The 25669-nt window shown below is 37.9% G+C and overlaps 7 protein-coding genes and 2 non-coding genes across 10 annotated transcripts; 4 read left to right on the forward strand and 5 right to left on the reverse strand.

Annotated features, from left to right (window-relative positions):
- On the forward strand, positions 685-1345 carry LOC104769626 (ferredoxin-1, chloroplastic). Its single transcript, XM_010493887.1, has one exon. The coding sequence runs from the start codon at positions 777-779 to the stop codon at positions 1212-1214; it is 438 nt and encodes a 145-aa protein (XP_010492189.1). The 5' UTR covers positions 685-776; the 3' UTR covers positions 1215-1345.
- Positions 1397-3392, reverse strand: LOC104769636 (zinc transporter 4, chloroplastic-like). 2 transcript variants are annotated; one of them, XM_010493908.2, is made up of 4 exons: positions 3123-3392; positions 2972-2989; positions 2124-2839; positions 1397-1919 (listed from the first exon to the last, which is right to left on the reverse strand). In XM_010493908.2, the coding sequence occupies exons 3-4, from the start codon at positions 2808-2810 to the stop codon at positions 1464-1466; spliced, it is 1143 nt and encodes a 380-aa protein (XP_010492210.1). In that variant the 5' UTR covers positions 2811-2839; positions 2972-2989; positions 3123-3392; the 3' UTR covers positions 1397-1463. The 2 variants fall into 2 exon arrangements, with proteins under 2 accessions (XP_010492210.1, XP_010492201.1); XM_010493899.1 differs by having other exon boundaries at positions 2972-3029; positions 3123-3391.
- LOC104769648 (transmembrane protein 87A-like) lies at positions 5678-8778 on the reverse strand. Its single transcript, XM_010493916.2, has 4 exons — positions 8470-8778; positions 7006-7924; positions 6749-6844; positions 5678-6659 (listed from the first exon to the last, which is right to left on the reverse strand). The coding sequence occupies exons 1-4, from the start codon at positions 8670-8672 to the stop codon at positions 6567-6569; spliced, it is 1311 nt and encodes a 436-aa protein (XP_010492218.1). The 5' UTR covers positions 8673-8778; the 3' UTR covers positions 5678-6566.
- Positions 9048-13470, reverse strand: LOC104769658 (MLO-like protein 4). The gene is made up of 16 exons (XM_010493926.2): positions 13412-13470; positions 13077-13278; positions 12641-12698; positions 12300-12520; positions 12095-12211; positions 11723-11783; positions 11160-11251; positions 10946-11020; positions 10681-10766; positions 10523-10572; positions 10392-10432; positions 10122-10295; positions 10000-10035; positions 9847-9914; positions 9713-9773; positions 9048-9597 (listed from the first exon to the last, which is right to left on the reverse strand). The coding sequence occupies exons 2-16, from the start codon at positions 13200-13202 to the stop codon at positions 9145-9147; spliced, it is 1719 nt and encodes a 572-aa protein (XP_010492228.1). The 5' UTR covers positions 13203-13278; positions 13412-13470; the 3' UTR covers positions 9048-9144.
- TRNAM-CAU lies at positions 13932-14016 on the forward strand. The gene is given in 2 exon segments: positions 13932-13969; positions 13981-14016. It is a non-coding gene; the product is annotated as a tRNA-Met (tRNA).
- Positions 14063-15746, forward strand: LOC104769668 (E3 ubiquitin-protein ligase MARCH8-like). Its single transcript, XM_010493936.2, has 3 exons — positions 14063-14781; positions 15007-15130; positions 15223-15746. The coding sequence occupies exons 1-3, from the start codon at positions 14311-14313 to the stop codon at positions 15600-15602; spliced, it is 975 nt and encodes a 324-aa protein (XP_010492238.1). The 5' UTR covers positions 14063-14310; the 3' UTR covers positions 15603-15746.
- On the reverse strand, positions 16017-16090 carry TRNAR-UCG. The gene has a single exon. It is a non-coding gene; the product is annotated as a tRNA-Arg (tRNA).
- Positions 16478-18565, reverse strand: LOC104769678. The gene is made up of 3 exons (XM_010493950.1): positions 18331-18565; positions 17292-18034; positions 16478-17149 (listed from the first exon to the last, which is right to left on the reverse strand). Exons 1-3 carry the CDS (start codon positions 18469-18471, stop codon positions 16699-16701), a joined length of 1335 nt encoding a protein of 444 aa, XP_010492252.1. The 5' UTR covers positions 18472-18565; the 3' UTR covers positions 16478-16698.
- LOC104769687 (probable receptor-like protein kinase At1g11050) lies at positions 19295-21497 on the forward strand. Its single transcript, XM_010493959.2, has one exon. The coding sequence runs from the start codon at positions 19528-19530 to the stop codon at positions 21412-21414; it is 1887 nt and encodes a 628-aa protein (XP_010492261.1). The 5' UTR covers positions 19295-19527; the 3' UTR covers positions 21415-21497.

Raw genomic sequence — 25669 nt, forward strand, 5'->3', positions numbered from 1 at the left:
TTTTTACTTTTCATACAAGTTTTTTTCCTTCTAGTTGAAATCTCTGCAACTCACACCACAAATCTTCAAAATCAAGATAGTTTTGGTAATTAATTTGGTGTTCATTTTTTTTTCCCTTAGTGTACGTAATAACAGAAAAGACTGATTACTAAAATATTTTATTGGTAATGGTTAGTTTGTTACACTTTGAGTTTATTACTTTTTAAGGTTTCTTTAAAACATTATGATTATTGAAGTATTTTATTTGATATAACCAATTATATCATAGTTGTAATCATTGAAAGAAAAAATAGAAAACATATTCATACCTATTATTTATAAAAATATCATCACAATCAATTGAACCCGGTTGACCCCGGTCGAACCATATTAACTTATGACCCAGAAGTTTTTCCGGTTCAGTTACCGATCCGGTTTTAAAAACATTGCTAATAATACGGATTCTGTTTTCAACAATTTTACAATTTGAAGCATATGGTAACCCAAGCAACTCCAGAATCTTCCTAGTACCGAATTGTGACTTGTCCCCAAGTCTAAACCACATATTTGTACTCTCACCAACAAGATATTGCAGCACAAATGTAAAACAACAGACACAGAGACAGAAACAACCGATCAAGAGGATAACACAAGAACCCACACATCGTATGCCACGTGGTAGTTACACTTCCTTATAATCCTCACCCCCTCGCACTTTCGACGCCATTTTCACAAAGCCACACACAACACACTCTCACATAATCCGTAGAATTTTTATCATCTTTCAAGTTTCGACAATGGCTTCCAGTGCTCTCTCAGGCGCCATCGTAAGCACCTCTTTCCTCCGCCGTCAACAGACACCAATCAGCCTCAGATCTCTCCCAGCGGCCAACACACAATCCCTCTTCGGCCTCAAGTCCTCCACCGCACGCGGCGGTCGCGTCACCGCCTACAAGGTCAAGTTCATCACACCGGAGGGAGAAAAAGAAGTGGAGTGCGCAAGTGACCTCTACGTCCTCGACGCTGCAGAGGATGCCGGAATGGACTTGCCCTACTCATGCCGTGCCGGTGCTTGCTCGAGTTGCCTCGGCAAAGTGGTATCTGGCTCCGTTGACCAGTCGGACCAGAGCTTCTTAGACGATGACCAGCTGGAAATGGGTTATGTCTTGACCTGTATAGCTGTGCCGACTTCTGATGTCGTCATCGAAACCCACAAAGAAGAAGAACTTGCTTAAATTTTTAAAAGCTTTTTCATGAATGTGATCCCTTGTTGTATAAGTCATCTCTCTTGTTACTTCGCTAATGTCCCCCTAATTTGGCTCATCCGTTAATAAGATCAATCAATAAATACATTAATTTATATACCTTCGTGCTTTCAATTTTGTTGTTTCTTCTAAGATCCAATGTGAAAAAGAAGTTTGCAGAAGGCGTATATATTATTATTTTCGAATCTACAGTAGATAATATGTTGTAATCTAAAAGAGTCAAGCCCAAATGGCGAGTGCGGACATAAGTCCAGCTCCAAGGAACAACATTACATAAGACACAACTTGAAGCCTCACATTACAACTCATCCTTTTGCTTAGAAAATCAGCTGCGATGAGGTCCACCAGAGCCATGTACACCAGTATCCCAGCCGAGAGCGAGTCGAGTATCCCCTCAGTGACCAAAGCTCCTGCGCTATGCGAGTTGAAAGACGAAGCCACTGCTGTTCCAATCCCGATACCTACCGGTGTGGTCAAGGCGAAGAAGCAAGCCATTATGGTCGCTGATTTGTTCCTGAACTGTGCCTGAGAGATGCAGCCTCCTAGCGCAAACCCTTCAAAGAACTGGTGAAATGATAGAGCTGCAATGAGAGGCCTGATCGTGCATGGAGACTGTGATACACCAAGGGATAAACCGATGATGATTGAGTGCGACACAATCCCAAGCTCCAATATCTGCAATTATCCATCTTTACAAGGGTTAGATAAATCGATAAGATGATGTATAGATCCCACACATTGCAAAGGAAGTGGAAGCTAGCTTTTGAGGTTCTACAAGTGTTTCTAAGCCTATTCTTAACATAAACACAAACTCCAACACTAGCTTTTACTTTAATAGATGAATCACACAACTGTGAAAAGAGAAACGAGATTTCACACCTGAGAAACAACAACATGCCTAGCTCCATTTTCAACATCTGAAATCCCATGCACATGCCCATGTCCATGTGAATGTCCCTGAGCATGTCCATCGCATGTACCATGGCCATTAGAGTGACTATGTCTATGATGAGCTGCATGAGCACGAATACCAACAATGTGAATCCCACCACCATCTTCTTCACCAAACACTTTGTTATCTCTTTCCACAACGGGGACAACAGACGTCTCTTCACGACCACCAGGCTCAACAACGCTGGCTTCACTAGCAGCCTGATTACTACTACTACTCTCTTGCTTCCTCTCATAGTACTGTGTCCCCATGAAATCAACAAGCAGAGTAACTAAAGCAGCAATCATTGCAAAGAAGCCAGGAAAAGGAAACTTAGACCACGGGTAATCAGGTAAACACGGATTACTCAAAGCTTCAGTGCCGCCTGCAAGCATATGGACAAAGCCAGTGGCGAGTATGACACCAGCTGCAAAGGCTTTAGCAGCTACAAATAGATTCCCTTCAGTTTGAAGAAACCGACGGTTCCTGCCAACGAGAGGTATGGCTACACCTGCAGCTCCAGCTAGTAGAATCGAAGCAATGGCTACAAACTTAAGGAGAAATGCAGCTGAATCGTCTCGACAAAGGTCTGATTCGCCAGCATCACAGAGGATCTTAGTGGTAGAAGAAGCCATTTCCTCGGGAACTATCTGCAAAATGGACTCTTTTTGTTTTTGGGTCCATAGAGAAACAGAGAACGCAATTCAGAACAAATCTCAATTCTACATCAGATGCGAATAAATCAAGAACAGAGATCACAGTGAGAATTTTGTAGGGTAAGTGTTCGATAAAATACCTGACAGAGAATCTGTCTCTGATCCAAAAGAGTACAGAGGAAACAATTTCCAAAGAACCTATTAAGATAAAGAGAGCATAGAGAAGAGAATTATAAAGAATTGGAGAGACAGAATCGAATCCCAAGGAAGGGGAGGGAAGAATTAACTAACATCGACGATGATCATGGGAACAACAAGAGTTTCTTCGTCTTCGTCTCCTTCTTTCTCGGGATCAAGAAGAAGCAGAAAGGTGTGAGAGACTATAATAAAAAATACAAGAGAGAAATCGAAAAGGAAGCAACTTGGAGGAGGAGAAAGAGCGAAAGAGTGTCGACATCGATGCGATTACGAATTGGTTAGCTCGGTGGCAGTTGAACACTCATGAGACCCTGACGCGAACTTTCCCCAATCTTGTCTATACTTAGCCATTATGTCGACATTTTCACGTTATTCTGTTTTTTTTTTTTTTTTCTCTCTTTTATTTCTTTTTCTTAAATAAAAAAAAATATATATATATATATAAAAGGAGTGATTTTTGGAAACTTTTATTGCTAGCTCTCCCATCTTCACTACTAGTATATTATATGTATGTACGATTGTCTTTATTCGATGTAAAATGTTGTGATTGTAACATTTGTTTTTTCCTTTTTGTCGTCGATATAATAATAACCTCTGATTAGATTGATGGATGATGCAAAGTGGTAATGCTTTTGATAATCTATCTTATAGAGCTAATGCACTGACAGTGTGTTGTTGCGTTTTGTATATTGAAGTAGAATTGAATGCAAATGCTTATTGCAATGGGGATGTTAAGACAGAATGATTGCAACTTAAACAAGTGTTTCTTTCTTTTGTCCAAAAGATTCACTTTTTTAACCATTTCTTCCACTTACCAACAAGTTCATGAAACAGTAAAAATACCGATTTAAGTCAAAGTCTGCTACAGAAGATTCTAGTTTAGACTAGGGAGTTCAAGAAAAACTTAATACACACCAAAAGCCATGGGTTAAAAAAGGAGAGGTTAGGAGCAGCTTAAGCCGAAAAAAGATTTAGGAGGCAGCTTAAGCTAGAAACCACGGACGGTAACTTTTTAGGATGCGTCTGTTTCACCTCTCGCCTGGTACATTCCCAAGCAATATGATGAATGCTTCCAGAAGGCTCTTCCTTTCGTTCCTCTCAGCATTGCCATCTTCAGCCTTTGTTTCATCTTTCTTCTTCATCATCCCCGCTTCTGCCAGTGACAGATATTCGTCTCCTTCTTTAGATTCCTCGTCAGCTATGTATAGGTGCCTGCAATTTCAAACCAGTATATACATCAGACAAATGTGTGTGATACCAGCGGAGAGTATCAGGACTTCTATTCATTACTTTATAAATAAAGTTCAAACACTACAACTGATTAGTATTAAACATACATTATCCTAATGTGAAACTTAAAACAGGCCACAGAAGCACTCAATTGATAAAAAGGTCAAAGTAAAGGGTAAAGAGAGAGATCGGTACTATACCTTGTGGGTTTTTGTAAATGGTGCGCTTGTGAACACGGATCGAATCAAACGCTGAAGAAAGTTAGGGTTTCAAGAAATTTGGGGATTTTAGTCACAATGTGTCTTGAGGGATTTCCCATCTTTGATGGTGTTGCCGGTGAACTACGACCATGGATTTCATGGCTGGAGGATTTCTTTGTTCAAGAGAATTTCACGGCGGATGAGAAACTGAATCTTGCACATAGTCTTCTCGAAGGTGAAGCCAACGCTCATGTTCAATGGCGACAATCGTTTATGCCTTTCCAAAGCTGGGAAGAATTGAAAGATGTTTTGGTACTGGGTTTTGGAAAAAGAGACGATCCTGAAAAAATGAGGATGATGCTTGAGAACGAACGTAAGATACAACAATTCATCAAGAAGCAAAGAGACGATCTAGAGGCTGACAGGAGTGTTGAACCAGAATTTGTGGTGGCTGATATGATTCACAGTGAGGAAGGCTCGCGTCAGGAGAAGAAAGCCATTCAAGAAACATTTGGTTTGGCTGTTTCCAATGAATGTGTATCAATAGCAACTTCTGCTGCAGAAAAAGTTACAATTCACAGTGAAGAAGCAATTTTTCACAAAGAATCGTTGGTCCAGAATCAATTCAACACGCAACATCAGGTATTGATCTCTGACTTGGAACCTAGCCGTAGTGTTCTTCAGTTAGGATTTTCTGGAATGGATTCAGTTTTGGCAAATAGAAAACTTGGGGAAAAGCACGTTGAGAAGCCAATCTTTGAAGCTCTTAATGAAGTAGCATGGATCTTTACTGAAGAATCGCCAAAGAGTCAAGAAGTTGAGGTGAGGTTAACAAACACGGATTTGAGCTTGTTCTTTGATGGAAATGTTGCGGCTCAGTTTCAGATTGTGTATGGTAGCGAGATGGACCCTTATGGCTACCAAGTGTTCGATCAAATATCTCTTAGAGGGTACAACTTACTGCAACATAAGAAGATAAGCAAGTTTCCTAAGTCATGGATGTTCAAGTTCAAGAACAGTTTGAAGGCACAAAATTCAGCACCAGAACAACTATTGTTTCTAGATATAGTTGCAGATGCGAAAGGAACAAGAGACGGCTTGCAGGGACTATCTATTAGTGATATTGTGTTGCTGCAGCAGATTACCTACAAGATGAGAATTGAAACCGTAGCGGTTGCAGGGATGCTTTATAGAATGGAACAGCGTGTGGATAGTACATTTGCCAAAGTGAATCTAAGTATATTAGCACAGCTTATTTTTGGTGAGACCGATGTAAAGCACAAATGGAAATCTAAGGAACTACAAGCAGTCTTGATAATTGAGAAGAATTCACGTGGAAGTGATGTTACATATGGCACCTGCTCTGCTGCAACTGTTGACAAGAGAGGGTATTTTTCTTTGTGGCATCGTTGGAGAGACAAGGGACAGAACAAAGAGCATGGACTCGTCATTGTTTACAAGTTCCAAATCGAACAACAGATTGATGTGTGGTGGTCTCAGATTGGGCAAGTCATTCAACCTGCAACTTTTGCATCTATGTTGTTGACTCTGTCAATCACCCCAACAAATCCGCAGCAGCCCGTCTACATGATGATCAAGCATGATTCTATCATTCAAAGAGCATTGGAGCAGATTCAAAGGGCCGTTCAGGATTATGGAGGAGAAAATTTTGCAAGAAATGGTGGTTTTAAGTTCAAAATACAAACTAGCGAAACGTTTTGAACAGGGAAACATCTGCCTATAGTAAAACCTTGCAAGACAACATATTTTGACATCTTTTAGCAAGAAGCTGTGGAGAAAGAGCTGGGAAAGGGCGATATGATGATACTACACACAGTTCATTAGGTTTCTTTTTTTTCCACAAGCTGTTTTCAAAGGGGGGGAGTATTGATAAGCACATGAGAAGCACATGCAAAGGACCGAAGACATTGGTAGATAAACAGAGAACAGTCATTGTAGTTCTTTTATGCATTGTTTGTGAATTGTAGAAGTGATATATGTGTTGCTTGGGAGATAGAGTTGATGAATCGGTGATGTGCCGGTGGCTCTAGTCTTGTAAAACAGTGTATCGGAGGATAAGAAGGAGAGTTTCATAGTTTCATTCTTATCAGACCAACAGTAGGTAAGAAAGTAGATACCAGAACACTGGAATAATCCACTTCGATTGCCATAAGTCCCTTATTGAGTCATAGATATACAACTGATTCACAAAAAAAAATCAGTTACACAATCCTATGACTTGCCGTTTTCAAGAGAATTACCATGATTAATAAACTAGCCAACTGTTACCTCCACATAGATCCAGAACAAGTTTAGAACAACCATGATCACAAGCACAGCTGCAAACTTCTTGTAGAGTTGCAGTTTAGCAATGTTCTTGTTAAGCTACAAAAGAAAAAAAATTGGATTAGCAGAGATGTAAAATTTAAGAAAACTTGGATCCTTATAGCTGGCTCATTTGCAACTTAACAGTTAGCAGGAAAGATACTTATAAGCAATCTATTCTATGAAACATCAAATAAAGAGACGTATTGTATGTTTCTTACCTTAAGCTTCTTAAGAGTCTTCCACAATGACCTGAAAATCCACTTGAGAAAGCAAATTTCCAGTATAGCCCAAGAGAGCATTAGGAAATTCATCCCATTTTCGGAGATGTTCCCATATTCTGTAGCCAAACCAAGAGATTCACTTATAACAAAGCATAAGACGCCAATAAGAAGCATCCTCAATGTTATGCCACCAAGGGTCACTATCCCATACCCTGAAGATATGACCAACAGTAGAAGTCGAGACAGTGCCTTCCTCACTGAAGAAAGGGTTATTGCCCATACAGTAACCTCCATAGGACTCGTACCAGCTGAGTCGAGATAGGCAAATTCAAAGTACCGAAAGGCCAATTCACCCATGGAAAATGCAATTACCAAGCTAATCTGACTGTGCAACTGAATTCCATCCTTCCAGTACTGAGCAACTTTTGGAAACCAAACTAGGCCAAGGACCACATAAGCCAATAGCATGGAGGCGTAGAACTTCATCAATGGAGCCTTCTCTCCCTGTAAATAGCCACCTCTGTTCTTCCAAACAGTTCTACCTCTGACTGTGGTGCCATCCAGTTCGGGATCACATGTCATGAAGTAAACAGTGTACCATCCAGTCTTCTTAATGGTCACAGCTTCCGGAGACATCATTACTTCTTCCTCACCTCTTTTGAAAAAAGTGGGAATCCGCTTAGGCCACTCAGGATCATTAGGATCTGCACTAATCATAACTTCCCCAAGATTGCAGGAACCAGCATCTGCAAGTTTTGGCGTACAGCACATGTCCTCAGTTTTGAAAAAAGAACCACCAACTCGATCTTGCTGCTTGGCCTCAAACACTATCGCTTCAACCAATCCCGCAGTTGCCAGGGTAGAATTCTGCTTGCTAGCAGATTCCTTGCTTCTTACAAAAGTGATATCATCAAACCTACAAAAATAAAACCGGAATTTTAAGGACCATAAAGATACAGAAAAAAGCCTTCATCTATAAATGCACAAGTGAATCCCTACGAAGCAGTAATACAAATCTTCATTAGAAAAATGAAATTTCCTTGGCTACGCTATACCAAACTCAAAAGATACAGCATCAAAGAAGCAGTAATACAAATCTACAAGCTCATATACACCAAAAGTGCAAAATCCAGTACTCAAGAAACCAAATTTACAAGTTGGTATATATAAAATCGTTGTAATGTCCATGGATTCAATACAAAGAAAAAACACAAAAAAGCAAATTCCAGTACCTAAAAAGCAGTAACCTTTCATACAAAAAAAGCAGTAACCAAAATCTACAAGCTCACATACTAACAAGTAGTGCAAGTAATGTCTTGGCCCGTTACTATACTAACAAGTACACAGAAACCTCACTAGAAAAAGAAAAGAAAAAAAACGAGTTTTGACTCATAAAACCCTAACTCAAAACAGGAGACGACATAAATCATAATCAGAAGAGAGAAACGAGAAATAATGAACCTGATGAACGAGTTCCCCTTGAGCTGAGCCTGAGGTGTATCCAGAAACTCAGAACCGTATATCCCTTCGGAACCAGCCACGTAGTAGCGAGCGTTGGCGATTTTGGTGAAGCTCTGGTTGTTGTACTCGTGAATCGAACCATCAGCTGAGTCGATCAAGCTTCCCATCAAGAAAAACACAAGCGTAGCCCACAGATTCCCCATTGTTTCAGAGGTTTTTGCTCTCTCGCTTCCTTCTTCTCTCTCTCTCTCTCACTCACTTCACTGACTCAACACAGTCACAGAAGAAAGAAACACGCAAAAACCACAACCCCCCCCCCCTTCTTTATGGAAAAATCATTTATTTATTTATTTACTTTTTGTTTTTTCCATCATGAAACCGTGTCCGTACTGTTACGTACAACACCTCTCCAAGGCTTATCCAAATAACACGGACCAACGGCTACTTTGCTATCGAATGGGCTTGGCCCTTTAGGCCCATAGCAGATTAGATATTGTTTTCTTTTGTAAGCAAAGTTCGTTTTCTTGTTTTAGCTCCGATTAATATTTTCGTAAACCAAAGACTGCTTAATATCGGAATGACCAACAAAAGAAGATTTTTACTTTTGTTAAACGTATTCTTTGTATATGTCAAGTAATTTACAACTTAACGAAGCTTCTAAAAGCGGAGATAGTATCAAGTCCTCCTAAACAACTCAAGAAGTGTTTCTCCAGCATCACCGTTCTCATCACTCCCACTTCTCCTATTTCCATTATCTTCCTCACCTTCTATCTCAATCTCAATCTCATCGTTTAAAGGTGGCATCGAACCGATGTTGTTGAAGGTTTCAGACAGATATTCTTCGACCCTCGAGGTGTATTCCTCTTGAGGACTGCTCGATGAAGCTGCTGCTCCGAATATAGACTCTGCTTGGTCTACGGAGTTTATGGTAATTTGATTCAGTGAAGTCATCGACGAGCTCCTCGACAATGTCCCTACTGTCATCTCGTCTCTCTCGTCTATTGTTGCTGTGTCAAGAGAACACACTGATCTTGTGTGCTTTGACCTCTCTTTCACTCTCTTGCACCAGCTGTGAAGTGAGTCTCTTACGCTCTCTGCTATCACAGCTTTCTTGTGCCGAGATCCCATCTGTTCAGATTCATGTGAATCCATAGAATTTTGATGAACGATGTTAAGTCATAGACCTGTTAATAGGCTTTCAGATTATGGAACTTGTAGATATATATGATAAGTTTTGACGAACCTGAGTTACGATTACGTTGAGAGGCACTGTGCCATAACTACACCAGAACTGAACGAGAACCCTGCATTCACCAGAATATAAAAACCCTTAGAGACAGTTGGTTGCTGCAAATTGTTATGTACTTGGAAACGCACCCAGAAATTAGCCGGCTTGATATCATCACATGGTTCTTCATGAAGCAAGATCTTTCCTTGATGCCCCACTGATACATGAAATGAAGGATTTTTTCAGAAACAGAAAACTTCACATATAAGAATTGATGCCAGTATTTTATAAGGTGGCCTTACCAAGAACCAGATGAACGTTGCCATCTCAAACGCATTCTGCATTACCAGGAAATATGTAAGGATCATGTCTGTGAATAAACAAAAATCATGGCTTGTAAAACTGGGAAAGAAAAACTCATTACCTGAAAAATGATAAACTGTATCAACCGCAGCAGAATTTCTGGTTTCCCAAACCAGAAGAGTCCGTCACGTGGTTTTACTTGAGCCCCATTAGTTGTGCCTGTCTGCTGCTCCTTAACCTCGAGAGCAAGCTTCGAGACAACGTGCTCTAGTTTGGTTCCAACCAACATGACAAGCTTAAACAACAAACAAATACAAACACATTCTCTGAGTGTTAGCTAGTGTCTTATGAATTTCAAGCTTTATACTTATTCTTGCTTTTGTTTACTTACAATGGCAGGGATGAATGATAACCAAAAGTACATATTCAGGCCTGAATGAAATCATTAGATTAGTGACGAAAAGGCTTAAATATGGAGATACAAATGGAATGCACTTTGTCTTTATGTAACCGTTGAGTTACCATGAACATTTATGCAGATGCATACTATAGCGTAAACCCAAAGCGGCCAGCTGTTGATTCATCATGAAACATGCATCAGTCTGTAACCCCTTATGAAATCTTCTGAAAACAGTTGAATAAAGAGTCTTTGATAAACTTCATTTCTAAGAAACGCCTACCTAATTCCTACAATGCCATGAAACTCATATTCCATCGTCCGTACCATATACGTATGGAAGTTGTATGTAAATGGCAAGTTATGTTTCTGAAATTTCAAAGTAATGAAGAACGGATTCAGTACACTAATCATGCTAGCTACCAGATTAGATGAGACGTTTTGAGAACAAAGATACTAAGATCAACCTTCACTCCAGAAAAGTAGTACATAATTATATAAAAGGGAAAGACTGAGAAACGAGATAAAGAAGGTACTCTGTTACTCACAGTGAGGAAACCTAACCGAAGTGCGAAGTAGTCAGACTTTCGTATAGAGCCTCTAAATTGCCGCAGGAAACAAAGCTACAATGCAATCATATATTTTACAGCTGGAGAAATGCCGTAAAAAATAGATTCTGAAGAAACATGTAATAATGTTCTTAACTGGAGATATGAAATTTTTGAAAACTATACAGCTTAAGGTAAAAGCATGGGGAGTTACCATCCAAATGAGAAAACGATTGTTACTCCAGGGATGAGAGGCATGATGGAAGACAAACGTAGACTGACGCTTCATCACCTTGGTCTTCTTTGCTGTTGAACAAAGTCAAGAAGACAAGGGTATATATGAGTGACAACGAAAGCATCCTAAGTGTTAACGAAAATCTGTAACAATGAATTATCCGTTTGTGATAAAACGGAAATCACAGACAAAATAGCCTGTATGTCTCTTCCCAAGCCAGTTCATTTCAATCCTGTATAAGTGTTTATACTTGGCTAAAAAGGGTTTATTTTTTCCTATATCTGTATCTATAACAGTACAGTTGATTTGATTTGCTAGTAAAGATGAAGAGAATTTTGCAAATGCTGCACAAAAGCATCACCACAGCTCAAGCGAGTTCATGAATGAACAACATATATATATATATACTGAACATAGTCCTAGTTTCATGCTGTTCCTAATCCTAAGATAACTGAGTCCTTCATGTGCCCTCAAGATGAAACCCATCAAAGAAACATACAAGCTTTTATTTGAAGGAGAGACAGAAATGTCCTGTCATTTACCACGGATATCTGATTCAGCCATTATGATCGCTTGGGTTTCCCATTTTCTCCAACTGTAAATCTGTGATAAAAAGACAACACTGTTTCAGATTATATTGATCTGTTTGTCTGTATAACCTTAACAAAGCTCTTTGTACACAAATGTTAATATCGATGGTTTTCCATCAATATGTAAATTGAAGATACAATCTATTTGACATATACTTAAGAGCACAAAATATTTGATCATAGAGGGTTCTCTACATACTCTAAACATGAAGATGAAGGTTATAGTGTACAGTATATGTCTAATGTCTTCCCCTCGAGAAACATAGAAATACCCAAGAGTATAATTGTAACACAATTTGAAGATTCAGGAGCTATAATGTGTACCTTGCTCATGGCTAAACCGATGGCAATGCCACTGTACAGAACATGAGTGATACCCAGGACAAACAAGAATCTTAGGAGTTGTTCGAGGCCCTCATACGACACAAATGGTTCACGGCCCTAACATTGGATCGAAGAACTAGTTCAGCCATTATTAAAGGTCAAACGGAAAAGAGGCTATTAAGTTGATATATAAGTAGACATTTACATGACCACATTGATGAGAGGCTTCATGTATTCCGTGATGAGGTAAGGAAGTGTTTTTTGTAGAAGGTGTGTGTTCGAGAAGAACTTTCTTATGGATTCCATAGTCCTCTTCGGAGCAAATGTAGAATTTACTATTGAAAAGGGAAGAGTTTACACAGATTTCTGATATCCATCTCGCGCTTTGTGACAACAGCAGTGATATAAGTCCCAGCAACATCAGCTCTACCAAGAAAATTTCACAAGTCAAAATCAAACCAAAAAAAAGAGAAAAAGAAACCATCTTTACCATTTCTAGCAAAAATTATAAGCACCGCAGCTTCACCATGGGTATATTTAACATACCTTCTTTCATCTTCTCAAGCGAAGTAAAAAGTGCCTTTCTTCTAGTCTTCTTTAACCACTGAAATACACGAACACAAACATATAAGTCCATGAATAAACTCGTCCATTAAATTTCTCACTTTCTAGTACCCATTCTCAGATAAAAACATGTGCAGTACAATAATCAAAGAAAGAAAGAAACTTTATAGACACATATGTCAATTAATAAACTCGTCCATAAAAATTATCACTTTGAAGTACCCATTCTCAGATTAAAACGTGTAATATTCACTAATCAAAGAAAGAAAGAAAGAGACTTTAGTACCCCAACCAAGTGCAGAAAACTCATAAAACACTTTTTTACTTTCACACTCATGTTTTACGAGCTGAGCATTTCAACAAACACATAGTATGCATAAAGCATAAAACTAAAAAGAGAGCAAAACAAAAACCTCACCTTGCCAAATCTGTAAATGGCTCGTTCAACGAGAAAGCATACAAAGATCAAAACAGTAACAACGGAAGCAACAGAGTAAGTCGGCGTCTCTGCAAGAGACCTCCCTTCTTTCATCATATGCTCCATCTCCGGAGAAGAGATCTTCCGGGAAAGTCGCAAGAACAAACTTTTCTCCCGAGAAAAAAGGAGAATCGATCTGCATCTGTGATTACGAGAGAGGGAGTAGTAATAAAAAGTTTAGCTTTTTATATATATATATATTTTTTTTTTTGGCTTAAAATAAAAAAATATAGTCAAAGAAAGAAGAAGAAGAGAAAGCTCATGGAATGCTGTACCAAGTAGAAACCATAGCACATGGTTGCTTCCTCGTCTTCTCCAACGGTCTCTTCTCTTTCTTTTATTATTCATCGCTTTCAATTAATGCTTCTCACGTGCTCTTCCCCCTAAATGTCGTTAAAGAACCTAAACTTAATAATGCAATTTCAATAGCCGGACTTGACCGGCCGGTTCAATCAAATATCGATGATAACAGAGTCCGGTTTGATTATCTAAATCGGTTTATCAGGGGAGTTTCAATCATTGTCCGAATTAAATGAAAATATTAAATTAGTAGGATCAGATATCAAACCACATTTGGACCATTTCATACAATTTGATTACAAACCAAATTTATAGCAGTAATCTACATCTACTAGAAATATCACAATCTACCAGCAACAACTCAACCGCGAGATCATTTACTAATATAATTGCGGTTAATGTTAGACGACGTTACGTGTACCTTTTTAACTGAGTAGTGATCAATGTTTACTAAGAGTATATAAATGTATAACACGTGTACAACATCACATCATTGGGGTGGTGGCGCAGTTGGCTAGCGCGTAGGTCTCATAGCTACTGAGTGATCCTGAGGTCGAGAGTTCGAGCCTCTCTCACCCCAACTTCTATTTTGCTCATCTTTTTCCAATCCCCAAAAATTAAGAAGCTTTTGTCTCTCTTACAATTGACCTTCTTCCCCAGTTTTTTTTTTTGTCTCTCTTCCACACTTGTATAATCTTCTTCTCACATCCTCGCACGTTTTTTTTCCCCCGCCGATCAATTCAATATCTCATAGACCCGAATATGTTTTAATCCGATTCAAATCCTCCCTCTATGATCTCGAACAACGATTGATATCCAACCCCATAAATTTATCTCTTGTCTGGAAATTTTAGGGTTAGCGAAGGTTTGATCAATGATGCAAGGTGAAGTACAATTGCAGCCACCGGATTCGCAAAAGCTTAGTGATTCCGCTCCATTGTTGGGGGAACACACCAGTTCTTCTTCTTCTTCTTCTTCTCCTTCGGCGTCTGTTGTGGTGGTAGCAGCAGAGACTAGCGATGAGATAAAAACTGAAGATTTGGAGAACGATGCTTCGTCAGCTCCTTGCTGTCGTATTTGTTTGGAGGACGACAGCGAATTGTTAGGCGATGAATTGATATCACCGTGTATGTGCAAAGGCACTCAGCAGTTTGTGCATCGGTCATGTCTCGATCATTGGCGATCTGTTAAAGAAGGTTTTGCTTTCTCTCACTGTACCACCTGCAAAGCTCAGTTTCATCTCAGAGTCGAACCTTTTGAGGATAACAACTCTTGGCGTCGCAAAGCTAAATTCAGACTCTTTGTCGCTAGAGATGTGCTTTTGGTTTTCTTAGCTGTTCAGACTGTTAGTATCTCTGATCTCTCTCAGCTTCTCTTCAATTGTTCTTATAATTGCAGTTTTTGTCATTATCTGAGTTACAAATTGTATCTACAATTAGAATCTTGACCTGGTCTTCACTGCGCAATTTCACATAGTTTGACAATAGAACTTGAGACTACTATGAAATGGTTCATTGTGCTCACTATGACTTGTGTTTTCTGATAAGAAGGTTGTTGTTGATACTTCTAGGTTATAGCTGTTATGGCTGGACTTGCATATATGATGGACAAAGATGGAGAATTTCGAAACTCTTTCAACGATGATTGGGATCGTATCTTGTCGAAACATCCCATCCCGTTTTATTACTGCATTGGTATTTTACTGAATCTTTCTTTCATCTCCCTTTCAATTTTGTAACTAAACTACATATACGCTTTTTAACATTTGGTGTATCATGAATCTTAGGGGTTGTATCCTTCTTTGTGCTGACTGGATTTCTTGGAATCATTCTACATTGCTCTGCCATCAACGGTAATGACCCGAGGATGGCTGGATGCCAGAACTGCTGTTACGGATGGGGTGTCTTGGATTGTTTCCCTGCTTCAATGGAAGCTTGTTTTGCTCTTGTTGTTGTTTTTGTCGTCATCTTCGCCATTCTTGGTTTAGCTTATGGTTTTCTTGCTGCTACTATGGCTATCCAAAGGATATGGCAGAGACATTACCATATTCTCACCAAGCGAGAGCTCACAAAGGAGTACATTGTGGAGGATCTTCACGGAAGTTACACTCCCCCAAAGCTGGATGCAGAGCACGAAGGAAGACTTAAAATGCTGAAACTTCTGTGACCGTTTCTTTTCACTATGCAATAAAGGTTGTAATGGAGTTTCGGGTGCATTAGAGAAACAAGTTCATATACCTAATGTATGTTGTCGTCCCTCTCTCTCTATATATATATATGAGTTGAAGCAATGCTATTGCATTTTAGTTAACACTAAAGACATTGAGACTCTAATCCACAAACAGAGTCTATAGATTGTTTCGGTTTTACTCTTTATTAACCAATGGTTTTGTCTCACAGAAAACTCTCATCAGAGATACTTATTGTTCCTTTGAATAACAGTTTCTAAAAAGCAATGAGATACTTGTAAATAATTAAGAGCATCTGGTAAGTGAAAGATTACGGATAGATATCGTGCTGTGCAGCTTAAAATGTCCTAGATAACTCCAAAACTAGATATCACAACAAGAAGAAAAGAAAACGACCACAGTGGGAGTCGAACCCACGACCTTCTGATCCGAAGTCAGACGCGCTAATCCACTGCGCTATGCGGTCTTTGAATATTTTATTACATATTTGTACTTATATAGGTTAATCCGTGTTTTTGAATCCAATCCAAATACAATTGAGGACTGTCAGGAGATTGTACAACTTTAGTTGACTTTGTTGATCGAGATTCATAAATCAATCTTCTTCACTAAACGTTTTCCATGCCTTGAGAAAAAGAAGTAAAGAACTAATCCAAATTTTTCGTCTAGGATGCTATATTTATTACAAATATATACTTCCTATGAAATTGACAATCTATTCATTTGTTGCTTGAGAAAACCTACTTACCGTTGAAGACCTTTAGGCTTTCGCAAGTCTTTATCAAAAAAATATATATATTTTAAGCCAGCCACAAGGAAATGCCAAAAACCCAAATTATGCATTTACCTTCACAACAATGACAAGAAACTACATAGGTGAGGAACAAGACAACTGTATCATTCACAGCAAGAACCACATTAAAAAAGCTCAATCTAAGAAAATGATTGTTACAAAGACAACAATAAAGTAAGCCTAAACGAATCACAATTTAACGCATCAAACCCTCAACTCGTATTATATACAAAGAAGAATAAGTGAAAGGCATGAAGACACCCATAATTATATTATAAGCCTTATGCCCAAGAACAATCTTTCAAAACTTCATAGGCCATTGACCGTTGTTCTTCACTCAACGTTTCCGGAAAATTCACTAGAAACGTTATTTTCAAATCCCCTCGCTTACCTTCTTCTTTAACATTTGGCATACCTTGACCTTTGATCGCCTTCTCAAATCCATGGAAGATCACATCTCCTACGGTTATCGACATAGACTCGCCACTCAATAGTGGCACCGAGAGTTTACATCCCGTTAAAGCCTTTAAAAGAGGAATCTCTACACAAATCTCTAAGTCATCTCCGCGTCTTTTGAACAAAGGATGTCTCTTCTCTTCAACCACGAATGTTATATCTTCCGGGAGATAGCCTGGTTTTTCGTTCCCTACTCCTTCAAATGTAATCTTTGTCCCTTTCTTCCATCCCGGTTTGATGTTCACTCTTAACATCTCTTCTTGTTGCTTAATCAACCTGTTCATTACAGAACATAATGAATCATTTGTTGGTTANAAAAAAAAAAAAAAAAAAAAAAAAAAAAAAAAAAAAAAAAAAAAAAAAAAAAAAAAAAAAAAAAAAAAAAAAAAAAAAGAGATTTTGGAGCAAAGAAACAAACCCTTCATCGGTAATGATGTCTCTTTTGATTTTGATGTTTTTGACTCCGCCATGGCTGAGTTCTTCCAACGTACATTCAAGCTTTTTCTCTACAGCCGGTGGTTTTTTCGGTGGTGTAGACTGTGAAAACACTATCGGCGTTGTGCTCCTCCGGCTTATACTCTTCCCTATTGACCCAGCCGCGTCCCTCTCTTGTTGTCTCGTGCTCTTGCTCCTAGAAAACGGCAAAGACGTGGACGTCGCCGAACTCGCTGAGCCAGCTCTATCATCTTTATCTCTCTTGCTAGCGCTCTTCGATATAGATGACGGAGAAGATTGTTTCACGCCGTTGATCGGACTAGAGCTTGGAGGAGACGTTACTCCCTGTACGGAGCCAAATAAATCACCTAAGGTTTGATCTTTCCCTCTCGGACTAGTGAAAGGCGACGTCATCGGACTCGCGTTGTTCGATATCGGACGTGATTTTAAACCGTGACTTCTCCCTCCGCCGTGGCTGCTACCTTCGTCTCTACGGCTAGTGCTTCTTGAGAAAGCAGAACGGCGGTTGGAAGAACCGGAGGAGGAGAGGTAGGTTGGTCTAGCTTGCGGCGTGTGGCTACGGCGGCTACTTGAGTTTGATAAGAGAGAAGATCGGCGTTTGAAGAAGGAGCTATCGTCCATGCTCTGTAACCGGAGACCTCTCCTAGCAGCGAGAAGATCATCCTCTTCCGCAAATTTCTCCTCTAGATATCTTTGGTGGATTGCCTGTAAATGATGATAAAGAAACAAACACGATTCGTTCTTTAATGTTCTTATGATCTGTATTTATTGAAAACTTAAATTTGAGATTTTTATCTTTTACGAAACAGAGTTTCAAATTCTACGTTTTTTAAAATTTTATTTTTACAACGAAAAAAAAATCAGATATATCGACGATTGATCAATGTAAGCAAACAACTGATGTTATTTTCTAATATGGTGAAAACATAAATGGAATGATAATATCACTAAATCGCGTTATGAGAATTGGAAATTTGCATGGAGAAGAGATGAGAACGTACGGAATCGGCGTCGGAGTGGGATTCAGATTTGCGATGAGAAGAGGAGAGAGGGTGCAATTTGGTGACGAGGGACTTGTAGGCTTTGCATGCTGTCTTGGAAATGCCGAAGAAATCTGTGGCCGGCGACCGAGGAGTCCCCATTGCATCCAGAAGAAGAATAAGATGATGATCGGGAAATTGGCGGAAAGAGAAAACAGAGGGAGAGAGAGAGATTAGGAAACTTTGTTGTCGTGTGTGCACTGATTGAGAATTAGATTACCAGACAGACAGACGAACAGCCGAGTTGTTTGCGGGGGAAGCTTTTATTAGGAAATTTCTGTTCCTTTTTTTCTTAATTAATTTTGTATTTTTTTTTATGCGAACTGTTATGAAATTACATTAAAAAAAAATTGTCCTAATATAACTTGTTACTAGGACTGTATGATCAATTGAACTCACCAACTTATAAATTCCTATTTGAAGGCATTTAACCATTGAAGATACATTTGGTAGCGGTACATTTGTTAATCATCGAAAGTGCCTGATCATATTGACACGAGAATTGAATAGCTGTTACGATTGCAATGTGTTAAAGATCTTTGGTATGCAACATGATCAGCTGTTTCGAATGTATAGTGTTGTAATGTTTGCACATAATACTAATTTTCTCTGTAATAGTGGATCCCCATTTCCGATAACATGCTCCACGTAATAGGTTCGTGGACTGTTTTAAATGATAAAATCTACTTGACTTTTTGTTTTGTTTTTTTCCGAATCTCTGGTTGACCTTTTTCACTTTTTTTTCGTTGTCTTATCGTTTAGATTTTTTTGATTAATTTGTCTAAAGGTAGAAGGCAAATCTACATTTAGACGTAATTAAAATCTTCTGCGATCTTATACTAATTATATATTACATGCTTTCACTTTTTCCCCACATTATATATTATACATTAGCAAGACTAAATTGAAACGTGGTCACTAAAAGAATATGTTCGAGACGTATCGTTGTAGTGTTGGCAGTTGCAGGTGGGGACAAACAGGCACTGGAGAGTTTCCCATGTTACTTCCCAAAAGTCAACATATCAAAGCAGCCTCTTTGACCCCCAAACCCAAGAGAAAGAAAGAATCCAACTTTCATGGCCGCCAGAATCAATCACTCAGTTTCGCACCACCAAAAGACCTCAAATTCTCCAAAACCCATATCTCCCGATTTCACCAATGGTGAACCTTCGTTTCCTCTTCTTTCTTCTTTCTCCTCTACTCTTCTCAACCTGCGTTGTTGTTGCTCAATCTCCGTCTCCGTCACCAACTTGTCCTTTAGATTTCTCACATGTCCTGTCAATCCCATGGAACACAACTGATTGTCTAAGCTACGACAGATCAGTCAACAGCAAGACCAGTTGCTGTCAATCTATCTTAACCCTAATCGGAATCCCTCTAGCTCGTCGTCTCAAACAAACATCCAACTTCCGTCTCCCTAATCTCGCTACTTCCGTCTCTTGTATCAACAACCTCCAGACGAAGCTCGACGCGCTCTCTCTATCTTCGAATCTCACTTCCCTCTGCTTCGATCCGAACCAATTCGTCATCACTAACGACACCTGTGCAGGAATCCAAACGACTCAAGATTGGGTCTCTCGTCTCGGTCCGAGGTCGGCGCTTGACTCCTCCTGTAGCAGTGGTCTCACCGATCTCTCCCGATGCGACGCTTGTGTGGCGGCTGGGTTTAAGGTTCAGAAACAGCTCATCGGTCTTGATGGTAATACCTCTCACGGTCTCGGTTGTTACCATTTCGCTGTTCTTTACGCTGCTGGTATCGTTAATGGGAAAGGACCTGAGGGTGATGATGCTCTCTCTTGTCTCTTCTCTTTGAGCTTGACATCTCCGTTGATCCAAAAGAAGAAGAAACACACGGTGGCTATTGTCTTAGGGGTAACCGGATTTATCTTCGGAGCTCTGGTTATTGCCGGTTTTGTTTGTTTGTATTTCCGGTTTGTTAAAAAGGGAGAAACTGGTTGGGAGGATCAAGAGTCTCGACCGAGATGGAGACCAAACACTGGCTCAATCTGGTTCAAAATCGAGGAGCTTGAGAAGGCAACTAACAATTTCTCTCAGAAAAATTTCATCGGTCGAGGCGGGTTTGGTTTTGTTTACAAAGGTGTTTTACCGGATGGTTCGGTTATCGCGGTTAAGAAAGTGATAGAATCTGAGTTTCAAGGGGATGCTGAGTTTCGTAACGAGGTTGAGATCATTAGCAATTTGAAACATAGGAATCTTGTTCCGCTTAGAGGTTGTAGTATGGTTGATGATGATAGTCAGAGTCAGAGATGTCTTGTTTACGACTACATGTCTAATGGAAACCTCGATGATCATTTGTTTCCTCGGGGAGAGACTCAGAAGATAATACCATTGAGCTGGCCTCAGAGGAAGAGTATCATTTTGGATGTAGCCAAAGGTTTGGCTTATTTGCATTACGGTGTGAAACCAGCGATTTACCACCGTGATATCAAAGGTACTAACATATTGTTAGATGTAGATATGGGAGCGAGGGTAGCTGATTTTGGTTTAGCTAAACAGAGTAGAGAAGGTGAGTCTCATCTCACTACTAGAGTGGCGGGAACACACGGTTACTTGGCTCCTGAGTACGCGCTTTATGGTCAGTTAACCGAGAAAAGCGATGTGTATAGCTTTGGTGTTGTTGTATTGGAGATAATGTGTGGAAGGAAAGCTCTTGATATGTCTACTTCCGGATCACCAAACACGTTTCTGATCACGGATTGGGCTTGGTCTTTGGTTAAAGCTGGGAAAACAGAGGACGCTCTTGACCTGTCTTTGTTGAGAGACGAAGGCTCAGGGATGTCGAATCCGAAAGGGATAATGGAGAGATTCTTGCAAGTTGGGATTTTGTGTGCTCATGTATTGGTTGCTTTAAGGCCAACAATATTGGATGCATTGAAAATGCTTGAAGGAGATATCGAGGTTCCTCCAATTCCGGATCGACCAGTCCCGCTCACGCATCCTTCATACCGAATGGATGGTAACGGTTTCACTATATCGCCTACGCTTAGCGGTATACAAATACATTCCGGAGATATGCTTCGATGAAAAAAAACTAGGCTCATGTGTGAAAGTGTCTATTTTTGTTTTTGTAAATAACTTTGGAATGCAAGGATCACAATTTTTTTTAAGATTCAAATCGTGTAAACAAATTTCGAAATATTGTAGAATATCATAAGAAACACATACGTGTATGAAAAGTTCCCTTTAGAAAAAACTTCGATTAAATTAAGTTAGAGTCGAAGGCTTGGATGATGGGAGGACGGTGGCTGGTGGAGGTCCTCGTGGAGGTCTTGGAGGAAGGAAGGCTTCACAAGTGCAGTAATGATCTACGCACGCACATACTTCACAGTTATTGCCGCACCATAATGCGCACATTTCCACTTTGGCAGGGGTGCACTTTGGAATAGTTATTGCTCCTCTCGCCTCAGCCACCATGTAAAATTCTGCAATCATCATAATTTGTGTATTTTTTTTTTTTTTTTTTTTTGCCTGTTATAAAATTTATTTGTATATAGATAAGAAAAGTACATAAATTGATACATAAAAATTAGATAAAAAAAATGTTACCTGTAGATCCTTTTTTTTATCAACATCAACATCAAATAATGTATGTATGGATGTATATTTTTTTCTCTCTTTCAAACAGAGCTTTGTACTATGACTTAAATCCAATTTAATTTTTAATATATTATGTGGTTTACAGTAAGAAACCTATATCATTAAAATAAAACTAGTCCCTGGCAAAGTTTATTACAACGAACAAAAATGTGTTTGAAAAAACCATTAAGAAAAAGAACAAAATTATCATTATTGTAAATTGTGAATATATTATATTCTTGAATTTTACGAGACTATTTAAACCAGAAGAAAAATCTCTGCTATACAAATTGAACCACCCAAAAAAGAATAACTTACGTGTTGCTGTGAAAAAAAGTGAGGCCAAGAAGACAAACTTAAGCATTGTTGTATCCATTTGTTAGTCTTTTTTTTTGTAAAGTAAAAAATAACAATTGTTTTTGATAAAGTTCTCTGTGAATCTTGATGAAACGTATATAGTGGTGGATGTATTTATAGGAAGAAACACATGATCATGCCAATTTATCACTTTAAATGAATATATATGGTAGAATAATATATTCCCTGAAGATGTTGAATACTGTTTTTGGTCAGCGCATACGTTAAATTTTGAACTTTCCATCATTAGCAAAATATTAATTATTAAAATGATCAAATCAATTGAAATTCATATCAAATTCGATCTCAACACATTCAACTCAGCCACGATTTCCGAGCTTAATTTCAAATTATCTGCAAAAAAAGTACAACGATATACAAAACATTTGGAAAGTTGATACTAGAGTTACAATTTCTGTTTTGGTTTATTTATATAAAATATATTATACAGTCACAATCATAATTAGTAGCACAAAAGGGGAAACAAGTAAACAACATTAACCATGTACACAAATTTCGGAATGTTGATGCTATTACATTCTGTTACAATATTTGAGGAGCTAGTAGAGAATATCTTATCTTATCATAGTTTTCTGAAAAGTAATAGAACTTTATTACACATAACAGGCCATATAAAGCCCAACAGTAATACAAATTACAGATATAAATTATTTAATAGTATAGATGGTAAAACCATTATTATTTCCATGTTAATTCTAATCATGTGGTAAACCATTATTATTTCAGACATCTACAAGAATATATAAATAACAAATTTCATTAAAATTGAAGTAAAAAACAATAAAGATAAATTGAATTTATTTTTAAAATTTAAAGTGGAAAACCTAATTTTTCATATAGTTAACTAATTTTTTAAGTTAATCAATATATTTAGATAAATAAGTTAACTCATTTTAAGAATATATTATTATATTATATATATATATATATATTATTAATAAATGTGAGAAGGGACCGAAAATATAATATCCAAATATTCTTTATAAAATATATGACAAAAATCTGGATAAACTAATTTCTTTTTTTGGTAGCTGAATTCGATTCTCAAATCTCACTTGAGTAACTGTACATGACAACTTCGGAATAGGTAAACATTAGATAGACAATTTCTGTCATTCGATTTGAGAAGTTTTGATATTTTTGGCCCGGTTTGATAGTTCTTGAGGCGGGACAAGACGGATTTTATATTCCAAATAGATACATCATTTTTTTCTTTCCATTGTTTTAATGTAATCTAATCATTTATTGTCTAAACCAAATTAAAAACAAAATCAAATACTAAACTGGTATGAGATAGGGTTATGAATGTTAATAACATTCTTTTTTTGTTTTGTAATATTTATTTGTATATAGATAAGAAAATTACATAAATTGATACATAAAATTAGAAAAAGTAGTACTATTATTGTAGATCCGTAATTTTTTTTTGTTTTTTTGGTATGAACATAACAACAAACAATGTATTATGCATGTTTTTTTATTTCAAACAAAGTTGTGTACAATAACTTAAATCCAATTTACTTTTCAATATATTATATGGTTTACCGTATGAAAACGATACCACTGAAAAAGTAGCCTTTGGCAAAACTTATTACACCGAACAAAAATGATTGTGGAGAAAAATCGTTAGAAAAAAAATCAGAATGATAATTTTACGAGACTAATTAAGTAATTATATAACCAGAAGAAAAATCTCTGGCATGCAAATTGTACCATAAAAAGAAAATAGAAGAACTCAACTAACGCATTGCAGTGAAAAAAAGCGAGACCAAAAAGACAAACTTAAGCATTTTTGTCTCCATTTGTTAATTTTTTTTTTGTTAAGTAAGAGTAATAATTGTTTTTGATTAAATTCTCTTTGAATCTTTGATGCCAATTTGTCACTTTAAACTCGATCTGTTTAATCATTTTTTTTATTGTAAAGTAAAAATAATAATTGTTTTTGATTAAATTCTCTGTGAATCTTTGATGGTAGATAGAGAGGGATGTATTATATAGAGAGAAAGAAACACACAATCATGCCAATTTATCATTTTAAATGAATGAATATACAGTATATGGCAAAATAGATAATTTTAGAATAATAGATTCCCTAAATATGTTTTTTTTTGGGTGAAAATTCCCTGATTATGTTGAATACTGTTTTTGGTAAGTGCATACGGTGAATATAAATTGCATAAATTTTGAATTTTCCATCATCGGCAAAATGTGATAATTCTATTTTCATAACTGTTAGAACTATAAAATAAAACCCTTCATATTTTATATGAATTTCAATTGATTTGATAATTTTTAACCCTTTTATTGTTTTAAATTTCCAAGTTCAAAATTTTAAACTTATAAATCTATCAAGCCCAAACCAGAATTCAACTCGATCTGTTAACCTTTTAAACCAAGGATAATAAACTGAAGTACTGAACCTAAAAAAGCATAAAAGTATTGTGTATACTGTATCATCAATTCATCATGTTCATTGTATAAATTATGTAATTTGAAAGTCCTAGAGTGTCAAAAATGTGTTTTGTTACCTGAAGGATGAAGGCTACATGGGTATTCCAAAAGACACTGTGATTGCTGATCTCTGGAGACAAGGAGGTTGGAGACTTCCCCCAGCTAGATCGGATCGCCAATTAACTTTTCAAATGGAACTAACAGCTATTGAGCTCTCCGACAATCCTGATACTTATTCATGGTGGATAAATGATCAATTCAGAGATAGTCACTCAATAGGAAAAATTTATAAGGCTATTAAGGGTTCACTGCAAGTTGTTTCTTGGCATAAAATAGTGTGGTGTTCTGGGGGAGTCCCGAAACACAATTTTCTCATCTGGCTATTTGTGCTGAATCGCTGTCCCACACGGGATCGATTAAGGAATTGGGGTTTACAGGTTGATCAAAATTGTCTCCTTTGTGGTTCGGCTGCTGAGAGTCGTGACCATCTTTTCTTCGAGTGTTCATTCAGCAGAAATATATGGGACTCCATTTCTCGTCGTTGCTCGTTCACCCCCTCCGAATCCTGGATGCAAACTCTAAACTGCTTAACCACTTACAGGGGTTCTCGTGCTGCAAAGAAACTTCTCTTACTCGCCTGGCAAGCCATGATCTACACCCTATGGACTGAGAGAAATCAACGTCTTCACCGTAGTAGCTTTAAAACTGAAAGTCTCCTACTTGTGGAATCTCATCATTGATTAATCCTTTGCAAGGAATCAAGTGTAAGAATCAGAAGATGGAGAAAAGAAGAAGAGATGTAGAAGTGTTGTGTCGTGGAGGAAGAAGAAGAAATAAGTAAAAGGCTTTGGGCCAGAAGTTAATGAAGGCCTAT

Source organism: Camelina sativa, chromosome 3, assembly GCF_000633955.1.
Source record: "Camelina sativa cultivar DH55 chromosome 3, Cs, whole genome shotgun sequence".
NCBI classification, from domain to species: domain Eukaryota; kingdom Viridiplantae; phylum Streptophyta; class Magnoliopsida; order Brassicales; family Brassicaceae; genus Camelina; species Camelina sativa.